The following is a 19,277-nucleotide window of genomic DNA, read 5'->3' as shown; positions in this document are numbered from 1 at the left end:
GATTAATGTCTCATATTCATCTCTATGTCTTCCAAAACACATGCTTCTCTTCAGAAGCAATTAAGCTTTTTTCCTTTATGCAACGGGCCAGCCTCTGATCTCCAAGTCATACTGAACACAATCCTATTCACATAACAGCACCTGAAAATAGCTTTACAGATCAAATTGTCTCATCAGTTAGGTGTGCACTCCATAATCGACCAGTTAATGCTTTATAACGTGCTACCATCTGTGATTAATGGCATCCATGAGCATTACTGCTGAAATTATTCAACAATACTATTAATGCTGAATACATTACAGAACACAGATCACTTTCCCAATATTATCATGCCTACGATTACAATGTTGTAAAAGCTTTTATTAAAAGAAATTGTATTCATGGTTTCAAATACTTTGAGAGCATTAGTAGGGAATAGTTGTGATGGCATTTTTAAATGCTTATCTCAGTCATAAAATTGACAGGAATGCACAAGGATTTTCAATGGCCAGAGAACGTGCCCCAGGCTCCTTGCATCAGAGATGATGAGATATGACTATCTCATCAGCTAAAATTTAACATTTTGGATTGGAAAGATAACAGGCCAAATAGCTATTTTTTAGGTTTACTAATTTCCTTTGTTCAATTTATATTTTTTCTAATAGCTTCAACTTCATTGTTTGCACATTACTGAAACAAGACCTCTTCAATATCCACCGGTTTGCTGAAGATGTTAAAGCGTTTGTCTGTGGCCAGCCTCTTGGTAACATCCCTGAGAAACAACCGCAGCTCTCTCAGTGTGTTCTCTTCCTGGTCCTCCATTCGCTGTTTTTCTGCTTCCGACAGCTCACGGGCAGGACATGGCAGTGCAAGAGGAAGAACTTCCAGAGCACGAAGAGCTAGGGAAACAAAAAAAACAAGTCAAGCAACAGAAACATTAACTACACTGTGGCTTTTGAGATTATGCCACTCCAAATTTCATTACATATTTCATCTACCTCATCAATTTAACTACCACTGCATCCTTAACCCCACAGCTCTCTATTTTCCAAAACTGGCCACTGAAAAGATAATTTATTCAAGGGCACTCATTAACACTGTTAAATCTTACACTGTCATTTACTCACACCTTTTGAAAGTGGAAAATATGACCAAACAAAATATTCAGATCACATTATTAATTTAGGTTTTATTGTAACTTAGTTTACCAGCCTGTTTCCTTCTTGGTGGGGGCATTGCTGCCTCATCAAGAATTAATCCTTTGAAAAATCGCCATCTGTCTTCTTCACTTGGTCTTTGAATATAGAAAACCTCTTCATACTGGATTCTGAATATACATTTCACCTAATAAGAAATAAAAAACCAGCGTTATGAAAACTGAGACCCTACTCAAATACACATGATCAATTAAACTTTTCAATTAGCCACAGCATTTAGTAAACTCTACCCAAAGCTGCATACACAGCCATTGGAAAACAAATACCAACTGTCACCAAATTTTCTGTAGTAATTAAAATTTGCAGTATTCCACGATCCTAACAAAGGCCAGAGCTGCAGTGAAAGGAAAAAGAAAGGGCAGAAATTAAAATTTAAAAAAGAAAAGAAAAAAAAAAGGAAATGTGTAGGAAAAAACAAAACAGGAACTCCCCATTCTGAGCCTCAGAAGATGCAAAACTAAAGGTCAGGACTTTATACTAAATCTGCATTTAAATTATACTGTAGTTGTGTGTCAAAATGAACTACTGAAAAATGAAGAATTTTATCTTCTCAGCAAAGGAGGATGGATATTAAGAAAATCAGTAATATGGACATACATCCCTCATTAAAGCAGATTATAAACACTGGATTAATAGCACATTTTTAGTTTGACACATTTTAAAATAAGTTAGAAAACCACTGCAAACCAGACTGTTTTCACATGATCTGAAGAGCACACACCTCCCTAACAACACCTCCTTCAACAATAAACTTACCTCTTCAGGCAATTCACTATACATGGACTCAGAGGTAGACAGTAGAAATATAGGGGAGAAAGATGGTATATCTTGCAGCAAAGTTAGAAAAGTAGCTCTCACAGTTTCACTGACAGCTTCCCACCAATCACCAATATGAGGCATGTAAACAATACTTGGTACTGTTCTTCGAGCTTCACGAAAGATCTAATTAAAAGAAAAAGTGGTAGTTAAACTAAAACTAATTGTCATTACTGCTAGCAAGTAATAAAATTCCTGTGGACTAGGAAACAACTCTGGTATTTCATGTACAAATGGTTCCAGTGAAATAAAACTGTCTAATGATAGAGGCTTTCTACACAAGTGTTTGTATCTGCTAGCTGTATCATGCAGTTATTTTATGTCAACATGCTAGGAAGACTACAAAACAACTGCTTGTCATAAAGGTTTTAAAAACTTGCTAAGAGTGAACAATCAAGATGAAAATTAAATTGGTTTGCAATCCATACAAAATCCACCACAAACTCTTTTGAAACCTAAAGAACCTTTGAACCTAGAACCACAGCAACCAATTCAGACACAAGCGAATGAAAATAAAGTAGGGAATGAACCCAATACCCAGATCAACCTTACCTGACATTAGATGTATGACTGAGGGGGCAAGTTAAAAAATAAATCACTCTCACTAATCAGCAGAGATAGCAATCATCTTCCAAAGACCTCTTTCTTTTAACCGTGAAAACAGAAGGAGCCTATGAAAACCTGGCTTTTAAATTACATTCCGGTTATCTGTGTTTATATTGATGCAACTGATCTGTCCCAGAATTACTTAATTTAATCATGACAAGAGAATCTGAAACATCACCTGTGCACATGATTCTTCAGGCGTTTTGGCACTGACTGAATAAAGTGCTGGCAGATCTAGCCTGTGTACAGAGAATTTTTCAAGAGTGTGCAATAGTGCTGGAGCAAGGTGCGAAGTCTGACCCGAACCTCTCTCTCCAGATAGCAGTAATCTCGGTCTGTAAGAGGTTGGCTGGTGATAAGCTGACCTGCAACACAGTAATAGTTACAAAATACAATTAACATGCCAACAGTATCAATGGATGGATATAAATAAGATATTCTAGAATCCAGGAAACTTTTAGTATAATAGCTTTCCTACAACACCCTAAAAAGACTCAACTAACTCGACTATACCTCAACACTATTCCAAGTCTCAACAGCTTGAGCTCCATCTATTCTCCCATTTCACAACAATTTAATTCAAATTCATCTGCGCAAACCTATGCACATTATATTGTGAAAAATTTGGTTATAATCAGTTTATTTAAAGTTAAGTCCTGGATCATATAAAAAGATTTAATGGATTTCCAGTGAAGATATCTATTTAATCATGTATAGTTCAGTCCTAATTACTAAGGCATCTTGTCAGTAGCCTCAGGAATCCCAGGTCAATCCATTCATCCTTTAAGTGCTACTCAAGATTTGCAAGAACCACCTAATATTTCAGTACTTTATTTAAGATATAGGACCTGAAATAAGATTGAATAAAATAACAATTCATTGCCTATTAGAGAATATTCATGCACTTCCATTCAGTAGATTTCCAGACAGAAGAAATATTTTCAAGGAAAACCTGCAAATATTAACTTAATTTTTGGGTTTGCTCCTGAGAAGAAATCCTAAGGAGCCCTTACAATGATGATATAGAAAACTTTTTAATTTGCATTTTCTCTTATCAAAGCATTTTTACCTGCACATCAATCTGCTTGGGCAATGAAACAAGACTGGATGGTTTTATTTCAGGTTAAATACTCTGTAAAAGCTATGAACACTGCTGACCTTTGGCTTCTCAGTTCTGGTAATAGAGGTTACACACAGAGACAGCAAACAAAAATGCTTGGAAAACCCGATTAAGGGAGGCTTACATACTTTACAGAAGTAAACACAGGCTTCAGGATTATTTTATTTAGACACACATCCACACAAATATATAGTGATTTTGGATTCCCATCTCCTAACCTCATAACAAAAGCTTAAATTTGGCATTAATATACTATTGTACCTCAAACTTAAATCCTTATTTTTAAGCTTAGATTTTCATAAATGTTATTCTGGCATTTCTCCTTCACACAAAAAATTTAGCAGTTTTCCACAAGATGGCTCTATTAAACAGTACTACCACTGAACAGTTTCCTAATCTCATTTTCCTTATTTAGCAAACTCCATGCAGAACCCATCAAAAGGTAATCCAAAACAATTCTTAATACAAAAAAAAAAAAAAAACCACAAAAAAACCCCCAAACAACCAAAAAACCCACACACCTTAGGTTTATTATTGTTAATTATCGCAGCCAGTCCAATTTATACAGGAATGACTCATTCAAACTTCATACACTCTAAATTACCATTTTCCCAAAACTTTCCATGAAAACCAATGGAAAAATGATGTTAGAAATGCTGAATGCATTAGTTATGTAATGCATCCAAACAACTGCATATACTGAAGCTCAACAATACCTTAGACCAAGAAAAACCAAACTATCCCTACAAAATATTCCTACATACCTCTCTTCCCAGTTCATGACCTTTCAAATCAAAATGGCTTGTTGCAAGAATTGCTATTAACATCCTTACATCTAAGCTACATGTGTGTATTGCAAGACATTTTTTATTACTGTGCCTATGATGCAGTCTTTCCTAAAACCATTCCCATATTTAAATTCTTGTCCATACACTTGTATGTTTCTATTACAGAACACCTATCCGACCACAAAGCAAAAGATCATCTTTGTTACCTCTCCTGGCAAGAATTTCATGGGTTTACCTTTCTGGTTATACACATTTAGAGAAAGACTCACATAGTAAAATGAAGGTAGGGTTTATGTATAGCAGCTGATGACTGTTTCTTTGGTGATCCCGAGTGACAGCTCGTCTCAAAAATTGATGAAGCATTCTCATCTTCACTATCATCTAATATTAGACTTGGTACATCTGTTCCAAGAAACATATTAATTACAACCTTAACACTTCTAAGTACACAGACAACAAACAAAAGACATCACCATTTTCCTCATGTAGGTTATGTCGAAAATCACAGAAAAAAGTTAAAACTGTCTAAATACCAGAACACAGAATAAGTGCTTATACTTATTACCAAAACAAATTAAATATTACAGAAGTCTAATCGTAACTGCAATTTATTATTTTTCAACCATCAAGCAGAACAATGTTGAACAGTAGATGTTTCACCTGTTATTAAACGCTTCCTTTAGTTTTATCTCACAGCTAGATGTCTTTCAAGGTTAAAAGTTAACCATCCAACTACACAGAATTTTGTACTTATTTGGTTTATGTGCCCGAATTTTTACAGGGACACTTATTCCAAAATTATTCACTGCATGACTACCAAGATCATCTATATTTATGACGAATTCCCCCTGTACTCAGCACTGCTGAGGCCATACCTGAAATACTCTATTCAGTTTCAGGCCCCTCACTACAAAACATTTAAATGCTGGAGCTGGTCCAGAGAATGGCAACAAAACTGGTGAAGAGTCTGAAGAAGAGGTCTTAGGAGAAGCAGCTGAGGGACCTGCAGCTGTTTAGCCTGGAGAAAATGAGGCTGAGGGGAGACCTTCTTTATCTTTCTACAACTCCTTCAAAAGAGGTTGCAGAGACCTGAGGGTCAGTTTCTACTCCCTAGTAACAAGAGATGAGACAATGGTCTCAAGTAGCACCAGTGGTGATTTAGATTGAGTATTAGGAGAAATTTCTTCCCTGAAAGCTTGAAAGGGTTATTAGACACTGGAATAGACTCCCCAAGGAGGTAGTTGAATCCCCATCCCTTGACGTGTTTAAAAGATGCAAAGATCTAGCGCTAAGAGACATGGCTTAGCACCAGACTTGGCAGAGTTAAATGATGGTTGGACTAGACTATCTTAAAGGTCTTTTCCAACCTAAACAAGCCCATGATTCTTCTAATTGTTTTCCACCCTCTCATGATCTGCCAAATAACAGATTATTTTTAATCACAGTATATCAGATGTTGGAAGGGACCTCAAGAGATCATCAAGTCCAACCCACAACCAGTTCAATTTGTTTTGTGTTCATATACTCTACCTTACCTATTTTAATTATTTTGCAAATATACCAACTTTCAGAAATAAAAACCTAGAAAACTGATTGCATTCAAATGACAGAATGCAGAGACTGCAAAATAAGACTAGTATGGCTCTAAAACAAAACAACCAGCTGACAGCTGAAAATTAAGTACAGCTAAAATAGCTATCAGAGCTTCAATGGGATTAAGAGTAGACTGCTGCAAGTTGATAATGGCAAAAAACTGCTGCAAGACCCTCTTTGCTCCAGGAAAGGAGTTTAGTTGATCTTACCCTAAGCAAGCCATTCACTCTCATTCTCAGAGAGAAATCAGTCTGCAATGATGGAATGAAAATGCTCACATCCACTCAGCTGTATAGTAAGAGCAGGACAGAAGCCAGGTCCCCTAAGGAACAAAATGCTGTGAAGGATGGGCAGCGTTTCTGAGAGCAGCCCAAAGTCACTTCAGCACACTGCTGTTCCAGGCAACCATCAGAAATCCTGCTCAAACTGGACACAGCCACCCAGAAAATCAGACTGCTGAGAAAGTGTGAAATACTGAGAGATCCAAGTGTTATTCTCAAACATATGACCCACTACATTATTTGCCTGATTAACATGAAGTCATGACATACGTCCTGCTATACTGATCAAACCACCACCACAGAACAAAGGAATGGACTTCAAGGCTGTGTGAATGCAGACATCTAAGGGCTATGCATCTAGATAGATGGTCCCAGTAAAAATTCAAGAGACAACTTAGTTGGCTGTGTGATGAAAGGAACTGGATTCAGCCTAGTCCGGGCAGGAATAAATTGTCGCTGGTATGGGATGAGGATGTGCCACATCCCTCAGCAAGACAATGCAATCACTCACCTCAGAGGGCAAAATGATAAAAAAGGCAGACCCCAATCAGCAGCCAAAAGCGTGTCCATAGCAAGAAAAAAACAGTTCATAACCTGCTAAACATTTACCTCGGGGCAAGAATAGAGGCCTTCAAATCAATTAGACATAGGCCTCCTAACTCTTGACTCACAGTCTCTAAGAGGCAAAATTTTTGCTATACCAAATGCAGACCACAGGGTAAATCCTATGCTTATGCACTAGACAAAGCTTTTCCCTCCTAAAATAGATAACTATTAAAAAGGGCAGCCTTTTAAACCCAAGCATCAAGTCTGTGGCATCCTTTGCTTAACATCTGACTCACAGAATTACAAGGAACAGGAATCATCAGAGAACTGCAAAGACATGCAGAAAAAGAGACTTGCAGACTTCAAGAACAATCCCAGGCATCCGCTATACACCTGGCTCTGAGTCAAGAAAAACTGAAGCCCTAGTCTGTAATCTGCATTTACATTTAAAAAACATTGTATATGAAAGTCTATTTTGCTGGGTTTAACACAGATTAATCTTACCATTCAGTATTTTCCTGGGTTTAAAGGTGTTAGAAGAAAAAATGATGTACAATGTTTAGAGAAACCTTAGTTCATGCATATTCAAAATTTACTATCTACAAACGTTTTTAAGTAGTGATAGCAGTAGAATTATCTAATAAAACTACTATTTATATCAATGAATGCTTCCAAACTCATTACTAGCAGTAGCAAATAGGAATATCAAGAAAATTTTCTGAACCAAGACTTCACAATGACAGGAACACTTCATTCTTCAAAAAATACTAACAATCTCTTAGTTGGGTTTATGAACAGGTTAACAGAGAAACTTAAAACATCTGAAACAGCTTTGGTTAAGAAAGCCTAATATGATCAAAGGATCCCAATATGATCTAACTGCAGCTGCAAGTCAGTTCACTTCCCCCTACCCACCACTACATGGCACGGAAAGAGGCCTGGGAGCAACTCCAACACTTGTTAAAAACTCCAGTTATCCCACAGTCAGCAGAAAACTAACCCAACAAGAAGACATAACTTTTGGATGAGATTGCTGGCTGAAACAGTTTAAGAAATGGCCTCAAGTACTAGAGTAAGTGGAAGGGACAGAGCAAAAATGCACAGCTGGGCTGGAGGAACTGCTGCAGCCAGCACCATGGTCAGCTTAAGCTGCCTGGGTTGCAGTCTGAAAGCATGCTCTGGAACAGGAATGAAAAGAAAGTCATGGCTGTCACAGATCTGCTTTATTCCTGGGCTATTTTCAAGTTACACATAAGCATGAATACTGTTAGGGGCAATAAGGGTGACCCTAAGCAAGGAGCAGTAGAAAACAGTACATCACAGTAAGTAGGTATCAAAACCAAGGTATCTTGTTCAACATTTAACTTCAAAGAAACAACCAGGGTAATTATTGAAGAACGTCTCAGAGAAGAGCGGGGTGAAAACACACACATCTTATTGACTCCCCGCCAGTCAAAACAAGTCAGTCACATTCCTTCTAACTCCCTGCTTCCTCAATGCACTCATATTGCTCCCACTGCAGCAGGGTTTTGGTATACATCTGACCCCTTTGTGGGGCGACTTTACTCACTAATTTGGCAAAAAGCTAACTTGACGAAACAGCAAATGCTTCTTCACTTTCTAAGCCAGCAGAATCAGCTCAGTATCAGGAGTGCATCAGGCCTGTTTAAGGTAAGCCTCAAGACTTTCTCCTTAAGCAGCAGATGACCAAGCTCTGGTATCTTGGCTAACCACAGTATCACCTGCTGAGCTGTGAGCTCCCCATAACATTCCTTTGGTTCTTGCTCCTGAACTATCAACAAGCAAAGGCTTGAGAACAACTAATTGACACTCAGGGCAGGAGCACCAACTTCAGGTCCTAAATACACTGAGCAATGTATCTCACTATTTCCTTTTCTTCTGCCATGTCATTAAGCCCCACTATTTCTTGTACCTAACATGTAAACTACTTGGGGATTATCCTTTTTTCAGGCAGCACTCATATCTATGGGATCTTCATCTATAGATGGGAACATATACATAGGGTCAGTCTACTGAACTCCACAGCAAGTCGGAACCAGTAAAAATAATTATACAACATCCAAGCAAATCGGTTTTATGCACTAACAATACCAAACCAAATACACATCAGGCTAGTAATACAAGAAAACCATTTGAAATATTTCCAAACTGAAATTGCATTTGCAAAGAAAAAAAAACCAAACAAAACAAAAAAACCCCAACAAACTCAAACAACATACCTTCACTTTTGTCACCGTGGCTAAACTCAGCATGAGGAAACACTTTGTGTAAAACCTCAAGAAGGTTAGCGAAGGTACGTTCCAACAGTGGTCTGATCACAGGGGATAGTGCATGTCCTGAAGATGTCACGGCACGTTGGGAAGCAGGCACAATATTCTGCATTGCATGATAAAAGTCCTGCGCGCTGAGAACTACTGAAGAAACATCAAGCTGTAATTTCTGACTGCTCACATAAATCTGGGGATAGCGTCGTCTCAGGGCAATCAAGGCAGCCTCAGTGCAAAGTGCTTTTATGTCAGCTCCACAGTACCCTAGCGCACACAAAAACAAAGACATCCTTGATGAAAGAGCATTGCTGCACTACATACCTTTCAAATGCCTCAAAATAAAAGCATATAGTAATACTTAACTATCAAGGTCCACAAAGCATTCTGTCAAAAAGTGTCAGGTCATAGTCCAATGACAACATTGTGCACCAAGAAATTATGTACAGGTAATGTTGAAATACAGTAAGAAATTAATTTCAACCTCAATGTTGAGTTACCTACACATTCACTATAAACTGTAACATATAGTGTATTTTCAGCCCAGGATTGTAGTTTGTCATCACTCTTTGTTTTTCCTTGTCTAAAAAGTGTATGTATTGTACAGGGTAGCCCTACTCCTTTTCTACTTTAGTATCTCCACATGAATATATATTTTTTTAACAGCAAAGTAATTTTCTTATACTGGATGAACATCACAGACTTTAAACTTCTAAAGACTGAGAAAACGAGCAGTATGAAGGAAAGTGTTTCATGAGTAAAATACGGAAGAGATTAAAGCTCTTGATAAAGAAGCAAACTGGGGACTCATGGAAAAATGTGAACTTTTATTATCAAGAAAAATGTTTCAGACAATTTTACTTTCATAATTTTTCTAATATTCTAATTTTTCTATAATCAAAAGAGTAGCAAAACTCTTAAAAAGTATTCATATTTCAATTTAGCTTGGCTTCATGAGAATCTACAGGTGGCCACCTATAATTGCTTAATCATCATTAATGAGAAACACCAATCTGGTAATTATGAAATACTGAGAGATTTAATACCTCTGTGTCTTTTGCAGTACTAATGGTTTGGAGTTTTCCCCCAGAGCTAGAAATCATACTTCTGATTTTTCCAACTCTCTCAGCAAGCAACATTATTATGCCACTATAATTTGTAGCACCATAGCTCCATCCCTCAAAAAAGTAAATTCCAGTGAGAAACCTCTTTTAAGAGAATTACAGTCACTGTAGGAAAACTGAGGTATTGCCACTTAAAAGTTCATGAGTTTAAAACAAAGTGTTTATAGAAATTAATTAACTCTTTAATTACATTATTCTCAATCAACTTTCTTTTAACCAGACTTCCTCCTCCCTGCCAGGTCTTACACCACTTGCCCTTTTTTCTACTCTGTTTCTGAACTGGTCTTCCAGCAGCACCAAGTCCCAGAATCAAAGTCTTCCTTGTTTCTCTCTTTATTCTCCAATGTTCTCTCAGTGCTGCTGGTACAAGTATTTTTACAAGATCCATACAGCAGCAAGAAACAACTGATTCTACGCACCGTGTTGGAAAATAAAAAAGGAAGCAATTAATACAGAAGACAGACAAATCTCCATCCCCATCTTTCAGATACACAAATTTGGGATATGACAATAAAAAAGTACCGAACTTTCAGCTATAATGATGACTTAAAGCAACTGAGACTTCAAATTGTGTTTCTCATATACTTGAAAATCCTTTTTCTCTAAAAGCAGATTAAAACGCAGATGGAAGATCACCATAAATATCAGACACCTTCTGCAACTTCTAAACAAAGTTTTCCAATTTGAAAAAAAGGTTAGTAGGTGTAATTGCGTGAACTTGAGTACACACTGTGACCATTATCTACATTTTCTGTAGCAATTCAAATTCACAAGTTACCTTGAAATACATATGGCATTATGTTCAAATACATCCACTGTATTAATCAATAGGTTATTTTATTTTTAAGTAACCCTCATCATGAAATCAAAACCAAGCAGGCACACTCCCATCAATCATGTGAGCCCATGAGACAGCAGCTACAGGTGCATTGGAGAAACCAAACCCAAAGATTTTCCTCTCAATTCTGCTTTATTCTTTCAACAGCATGTATCACATCCCATTTAAACTGGTGTCATCTAACAAGCACGCTGGATTAAACAAACAAACAAAAAAATCTGGGGGGACACTAAATCGAAGATATGCTAGAGATACGTAACACCCGGAATGCCTGTCACCTTAAAAACTAATTTAGTATCTTTGTGACAAAAGATTCAGCAGCTCAGGAGCTATATCTTTCCCATTTTTTCTATTAATAAATGCTGTAATATCACTTTCTAACAGTCATTTTAATCACCGCTTGTACATCTCCAAAGAATTGCAAAATTAGGAAATAATAGCCTGTAGCCTATTTTTAAAATTAAATCCCCAGGTGATCAGATACACAGTTAGTCTCCATTTCTACTTTTCATTTCTCAGGAGCAATTACACTTGAAGACTAATAATTGGTGTCTCTCTTTGAGGGACTTCTGTGCATCCTGTACATCCATTTCAGTGACAGGAAAACTGCAAAAATCCAGCACCTTATGAAACATTAAAGAGTATTCTATTTCTAGGAAGTAAATGCACATTGATTAAGAAGAAAACATGAGTAAAGTATTGTCAAAGCAAAATAAGAAAGTATCATCCCAGCAGTAAATAACCTGATTTTATTTTTGCCCAAGTTGACTCTGTAATGTAAAACCAAGGTTTAGTGCATTTGCTTCCATTTTCGCCACATTTTGGCAGGCAAAATATATTTAGCATAAAACAAGTATTCTTCTCAAGTAGCCCATTTTCTTCTACCTATCACCACCACACTCTGCTAAACATTTTCCTAGTGCAACTTCCAAAGAACAAACAGATTCCCATGTAGGTTTCCAAAGAATGCACTTGCATCACTGAAATTCTAAAGCCATAATCTTCCACCTCCACTGCGCTGAAATTATGTTCTCTTTAAAATTTCTTCTGCCCAATACCCTCCCCAAAAACCTACAACACACTGCTACTGAACTAGGTGAAAAAATCTTGACTACTACTTCTAATTTATGTTGGGCATTTCCCTACAACTCCTAGAACGGAATGCAGGGAGAGCTAGTGAACAACTCAGCATGATGACAGAAATGAAAAACAGCTATGTTTTTTCAGAAATTGTGAAAAACAGAAACAGTCATGCCAAGACTTTCCCCTCCATCACTATATTGGAATGGGGTGGAAGGGAATCTTACAAGATACCATTTTGCCACAAAATGCTCCCACAGTAGTAAGCACCAAATAGGACATTTTTAACAAGCATGTTGAGTGTGATGGTTTGCTTTCTTACAATTCTATTTAACATTATTTAAATAACCCTTATTACACTCTAAAAAGATTAATCTGCAAGATGATAGATGAAGGAATTCACACTTTTTCAGGTGATAGTATGTTTTTTTTCCTACAAGACAGATTTAATAGGTAACAGTCTCTCCACTCTCTACCTACAGAAAGTTGTTACTCAGAAAAATGACATAAATATAAAAGGTACGAAAGTATTCACAAAGTTCAGGGTATCTTGGTCCCATCTCTAAGAAGGAGAAAAAACATAATAATTACTTGTGTTTATTGAAAGTACTAATGAGACATCAGTGTGTGGTCTTCTGAGTAATTCCATGCTCTCTGCATGTAATTCCAAGCTTCTGCACTTTGTCTCACACCCATTGCAGTCATGCAGCCATGCAAAGAAGTGTTTCAGTTATCACACAGAAACCTGTTAACACAGGTATGTAATCCATAACCATGGGACAAAAAAAAATAAAATTAACCCTCAGGATATAACCTATTTTTTGCAAGTCCTGGGGCATTTCCCTTCTAATTTCTTTATAATTACTCCCCTGGATCTTAAGAAGTTCTGAGTCACACATACACTTGCTTCCCCAAAGGACTTGACTTCAATAGTATTTCAGCAGTTTTCTTCATTAGAATCCATATGCTTATAGTTAAGTGTTGCCAGGTTTGCTGAACTGGAGAAAGGTATAAACCATGCTGTATGAAAAGCCTGTCAAGTGTAGGCAGCTTTCACATGGGGAAGGGGGGGTGTTCTTGTGGGGCAGGGGGTTGGTTGGTTTAAAGAAATTCTGCATACAAGAGGAAATATACCAGACCAGACCAGTACATATTGTATTGATATGATGAGTGTGCCAATGAGCCTGAATTGCAAGCGCCACAAAGAATTTGGGAACTCTTGAAATAATTGGTTGCTGCAGATTTCATTTATAGAAATGATGAGACAAATCTCAAGATTAAGATAAACTAGTCTTATTTCAGTTGATTTTAAGTGTCCTTGTAACAGTCAAAAGGTTTTCATCCGGGATGTATGGAAACATTTAAATTCCAACATACAGAACAGAGACAGTCAAGCGTACAGTAGTTGGACAGTAGGAAAGGAAAAGAAAACAGAAAAGGGTATTTGGTTTTGTTAGCTGAAATTTCCACAAAATCGACAGACTTAGTCAGCAGTTGCTGTCCAATCAAACCTACAAATGTCTTTCTCTATGGTCTGAAATTCTGAAATATGTAATTGTGTTCTCACTGGAAAAATATGGTGAATTTTCAAAAGAAACAACCGGATTATCCCATCTATTTCCCTCTCTCCCACTGAACAGCACCATGTCTTTGCACAAATCAAACAGAATTTACATGAAACGGGTTTGGTACATGCTTGTCTTATACCAGGCAAAGCTTAAACTGGAGTTTGCTGGGTAGTTATGTTTTCTCCTCACCAGAAGATGTTGAGGTCTTTGTGCATCAAAAGCGGAGAGATGCTGCTTTCGATGATAGATGTCCCTGCAGATGAAGAGGATAAATCGGATGTACTGTAGCTGACTGAATGGACTGACGTTCAGTTTAAAGTTCTTATTTTTCTGATGATGGATTCCAATGCACAGATACTTGAGACCTTCCTTTCTCTGAGAACTTCAGCACTTGTCCAAGCAGATGACTGACAGAGGATGTATCTTTGCATGGCAAATTGTTGAGAAGAGATTGTGATGTGCGTTTTAGGGTCATTTCCTTTGTTAAATTCACTAGAAAGGTATTTGGGTTTATTTGTGATTAGCTTTTAAGCAGCAGGTTTATCTTGAACAACCATTCTCCACTCAGCACAGCAGAACTTCAGGCACTCCAAATGCATATTTAACGTGTTCATGGTGCAGTGAATCCACGTGCCCCCTCCCCCTTCCGCCCACCTGTATCTACACTTTGAGGTTGCCCTGTACTAGCAATCTGGAAAAAAAATTCTTATGTAGGAAGGATGGTTAATTTGTTGGATTTCTGTCAGGAGAGGACACTGGTCAGTAAAAACAAACCACAACACAACCAGAAAACCACACAAGTACTGATTTAACCTGTTTTTCCTCCATAAGGACACAGAATAAAGCTCCAAGTCTCCCTATCTCTTCTGTAACATATGCTAATTTAATAGGAAGTCTGCTTAATGATTCCAATTCCCACTTCACTTTGCTTCCCTTTGAGGATACGAACCCTATATAAGGATAGTGATGTTACAGAAAGGAAACAACTGTATTTTCAAACAACTACTAACTACTCATTTTGTGTTGTAGTAAGTCAGAAGCATATTTTGTTATTCCAAAAGAGAATGTTGAAAGTGCAAAAGTTTACAAAGGTAAAAATAACAACATTTCCTGATGCATTTAAGATACCTTCAGAGCTTCATACAGAAGAGAAAGCATCTATAATAAAGGTACTAACATTGCAATACTCACCAACACATTTTTCAGCCAGTTCTCCTAAGAAAGGATCTGACAATTTGGGGTTCCAATCCCTGGTATGAATTTGTAAAATGTGCTTTCGTGCCTGATTTTTTTTTAAAAGGAAGAAAAAAAAAGGACAAGAAAAGTGAGTTCAAAGTTAACAAACTAAATCTGTGTCATATTTTAGACAAAGATATTATTTATTCCTGTGAATAACTATTTTACCTTGTTTTGACATGTCACTGAGATGTATAAATTAGAACTTAGCACTCAAAAATCTCTCAGCAGCAATGCTTTCCCTTCCTTTTTAATTTCCTATATAAGCATCACTCAGTCTACTAGTCACATTTTAATTGTTGTTTATACCACATTATTACACATGAACTGATCAAACCTCATGTTTTATTAGGAATTGTTTTATAATTAGGATCATTTTATAATTTAATTGCTGCACCTATGATTAACAAATTCTACTGTCAAATGGCTCGCCAATGAATTTATGTCTGAATAGCACAGTACATACACATGAATCTCAAAACTACTTCATTTTACAATTCTCTACAATCCAAATACACCTATCAGTATGCAAAGTAAATTTAACTTGAAGTATAAATTTATGAAATTATATGGCTGAATTTATAGAAGTCTGGAAAAGTATCTCAAATACCCCTGTTGCCAATATAATAATGTCTGCCTTTGCACATACCATTTTTCTGTGCTAAGCAGCTTGCATGATTATAATAAAGCTACTCCTTGTACCAAAAACCCAACAGTTAGGGCTCATTATACAAATTCATACATAAGTCCATATATATTTCATACATTAGTTCATACATAATTCATTCATGAGTCTAGAGGAGGGCCACAATGATGACCCAAGGGCTGGAACACCTCTGCTGTAAGGACAGACTGAGGGAGCTGGGGTTGTTCTGCCCAGAAAAGAGAAGACTCTTGGGGAACCTTGCAGCTGCCTTCCAATTCTTGAAAGGATCCTACAGGAAAGCTGAAGAAGGACTTTTCATAAGGGTATCTAGCAATAGAGCAAGAGGGAATGGTTTTAAGATGAGGAAGAATAGGTTTAGATTGATCTTAGGAAAAAGTTCTGAGGGTGGTGGAGTCTAGAATAGGCTGCCCAGAGAGGCTGTGGATGTCTCCTCCTTCAGGGTGTTCAAGGCCAGGCTGGATGAGGCTTTGAGCAGCTGAGTCCAGTTGAGAGGTGTCCCTGGCAATGGCAAGGAGTTTGGAATAGATGACCTCTTAAGCCCCTTCCAACATAAGCCATTCTATGACTTATATCAGCAATTCAGTTTAATGCAAACAATTTACCTCTCTGTTTAGTTTTAGCTATGTTTTGAAGATCTGAGGTTCAATACAGCTTTGGTATAGGTTGCCCAGAGAAGCTGTGGAGGGCTTCAACCCTGGAAGTGTTCAATGCCTGGTTGGATGGAGCCTTGAATAACCTGGTCTAGTAGGAGGTGGGCTAGAACTAGATGATCTTTAAAAGATCCCTTCCAACCCAAACCATTCTACATTTAGGTGTTACTAAAAATGTCTAACTAAAATTAAATAATCTTACAAGTAAGAATACATACTTTTATTTCACAAGTTTAATTTGACTGAAGCATTCAAATGTTTAATATACTAGAAATGCTTATTAAATCTCCTTTTCATATTTTACCTTTTGATCAGGCAAGTTGAAAAGAAATTCCCTGTCAAAGCGACCAGGTCTCCTGAGTGCAGGATCTATAGAATCCAGTCTGTTTGTAGCACCAATTACAACAATTTCACCTCTATTATCCAGTCCATCCATAAGGGCAAGAAGAGTAGACACTATAGAGCTAAAAGAGGTTGTTTGGTTTTTTTTAATTAAGTATAGGAACACTGCAAGAATTACTTTAACTGCAACATTCATAATTTCAAAGGAAAAAACAATTTCAAGTCTCCAAGTAAGAAACCTTTTGATATAATCAATGTTAGAATTACGACTTCAGTAAGGATTACACCAACCTTCCTCCTTTAAAATTTTGGGGCAATGTGAGCTCAGAAAGCCATATATTGCAGCCCTGAATAGTTCTCTTCCATTAATAGCATACATGGTGTCCTGTTTAGAGCAACCATAGCACCAGAAAACATACAAATGCATCAAGACAAAGACAAATGTTCCCATAAACTTCTAGCCTGCTGGCACCAAAATTTCCCTCCTGTCTCCCTCAGTTTTGTGGAGTGAAAAATATACACAAATGCCACCACCTATAAAGTTAAAGATACAAGTGCACTGCCATGAGAAGCAGAGCAAAACTGAGACTGAGGGCAGCCAGGAAAAATTCCAGCCAGCAGTAAACTGATATAAAAAACATTTTCAAAACTGACTTGATAGCAGCTCGAGGTAAGTCTCCATATCATACCATCCAGAATCCTTAATGATAGAGGTATTCAGTTCATTCATAGAACATTACAATTCATCAGTTTACAGTATTTTTCCTTTTCTAACTGTTATTCTATTGGGCTGGTAACAATGTGTTTACAGTAATAAAACAGCAAACGAAAGAAAGGCTGTATAAATCTTGAAGTTAAAAATGCAGTTGGAGAGTATTCTCCACTACAGTTCTATTCCCAGCAAATTACAGTCTGTCTGAAGAACCAGAAAGACTATTTTTGACACCAAAAAAAAAAAAAAAATAATATCAATCTTTCTGAGGTAAGTGGACTTAAGTATAAGTAAAACATTTCTTGGGAACTGAGCGAAATTATACATTTTGAGTTTACCAGGATAATGAGGCATATGAGAACTATTACCTGTGAATCTGATCTTGTCTACTAGAACGAACTGGAGCTAAGCCATCTATCTCATCAAAAAAGATTATGGAAGGTCTCATCAAGTATGCCTGGCATGCAAAAAAAAAAAAAAAACCAATTAAAAAAAAAATTAAATTAACTGTTAATCCAAAATTTATCCATCATCATCAAAAGCATTTTGGTTTTATTACAAGGTAGTAACACATATATTAAGATACCTTTATTAAAAAGTGTACAACCTGAAAATAAAAGAATTTTTCAACTCCAGTGCTGTTTCAGACAAAGCTAAAGACTGCATTCTCCCTTGAATAAGCAAGATGGCACCAGTGTCTCAGTTTTACTGTGTGTTGGAGAGATTAAAGGCAAATTGAGGCACCTTATACTCATAGTTACAGAAAACAGCATCTTATCTCTGCTTCATTAATGGACAAGTCAAGAGATTTCTCTCTCAGTTTTCAGAGCAAGAAAAACTGTTGTCAGCATTCCCGTTTTTTAATCCTAAATACATAATTACACTAAATCCTGCCAATCTATGAAAATTTACAGTTATTTAGTTTCAATTGCAAATAACTTTGGCTGCTAGAACACACACAAAAAAAAACAACATACAGGAAAATTGTATGAAAATTATATATTTTCTTCTAACCTGATCAAAAAGCAGTCGAAGCTGACGTTCAGATTCACCAACCCACTTACTGAGACAGTCTGCTCCTTTCCTCATAAAGAAAGCCACCTTTTTGTCTCCTTGACTGCATTCATTAGCTAGAGCTCTAGCTACCAAGGTTTTACCTGTTCCAGGAGGACCATAGAATAAACAGCCCCTGAAGATAAATGGATCAACACAGTCACAAACTTATTTTATGTCTCCTGAAAAACTCCAAGTCAAATTTTATAACGAAGACAGGGAGCCTGGAGAAGAAAGACTTAAATTCTACTATTATTATATAGTGTATTCAACACAACTTCATAAAAATCTAAGTTTATTTTAGTATTTCAAGTCAGTAAATCCTTGCTTTGTAAAGAATATTAATCAAAAACACATCCTCCCAAAAGATTGTTTTACACTAGTTAAATATCTCCTCAAAAATTAAATTTTAGATTAGTATTTGAAGATTTACTTCCTTTAAATGTCAGAAGTATCCCAAGATTTTCAGTTTACTTAGATTACATGCACCCATTTAAATCACACACCAAGATGTCAGATTAATAAATATTAAACCCATAATATTATTATTTCTATAAAATAAACGTCAGCATTTAGCTTAATTTAATAAAGTATATAACACAATGCAAACAAATTAAAAACCCAAACAAACACACACCAAAAACCCAACACACACAAAACCACACTTGAGAATTCTTTTTTTCAGGAAATCACAAAGTTTACCTTTCTACCACAAGAAAAATCAACTAGACTTCTCTAACTCTTCGTCTCACTCATTACACCTTGATAGACAAGT

At 36.7% G+C, this 19,277-nt stretch overlaps 1 protein-coding gene across 2 annotated transcripts in view; it reads right to left on the bottom strand.

Annotated features, from left to right (window-relative positions):
• Positions 1-19,277, bottom strand: part of ATAD2B (ATPase family AAA domain containing 2B) — a 75,285-nt gene that overhangs the window by 26,664 nt on the left and 29,344 nt on the right. For both annotated transcript variants that reach the window (XM_054383440.1, XM_054383439.1), the window contains 10 exons: positions 18,464-18,638; positions 17,818-17,906; positions 16,700-16,859; positions 15,034-15,124; positions 9,188-9,499; positions 4,797-4,929; positions 2,798-2,984; positions 1,954-2,139; positions 1,189-1,324; positions 683-879 (listed from right to left, as the gene is read on the bottom strand). In XM_054383440.1, coding sequence (XP_054239415.1) covers positions 683-879; positions 1,189-1,324; positions 1,954-2,139; positions 2,798-2,984; positions 4,797-4,929; positions 9,188-9,499; positions 15,034-15,124; positions 16,700-16,859; positions 17,818-17,906; positions 18,464-18,638 — 1,666 coding nt within the window. The remainder of the gene's footprint in view (positions 1-682; positions 880-1,188; positions 1,325-1,953; positions 2,140-2,797; positions 2,985-4,796; positions 4,930-9,187; positions 9,500-15,033; positions 15,125-16,699; positions 16,860-17,817; positions 17,907-18,463; positions 18,639-19,277) is intronic.

The sequence above is a fragment of the Indicator indicator genome, chromosome 9 (genome assembly GCF_027791375.1).
Source record: "Indicator indicator isolate 239-I01 chromosome 9, UM_Iind_1.1, whole genome shotgun sequence".
In the NCBI taxonomy this organism is placed as follows: Eukaryota; Metazoa; Chordata; class Aves; order Piciformes; family Indicatoridae; genus Indicator; species Indicator indicator.
This window is presented reverse-complemented; position numbering and strand designations above follow the sequence as displayed.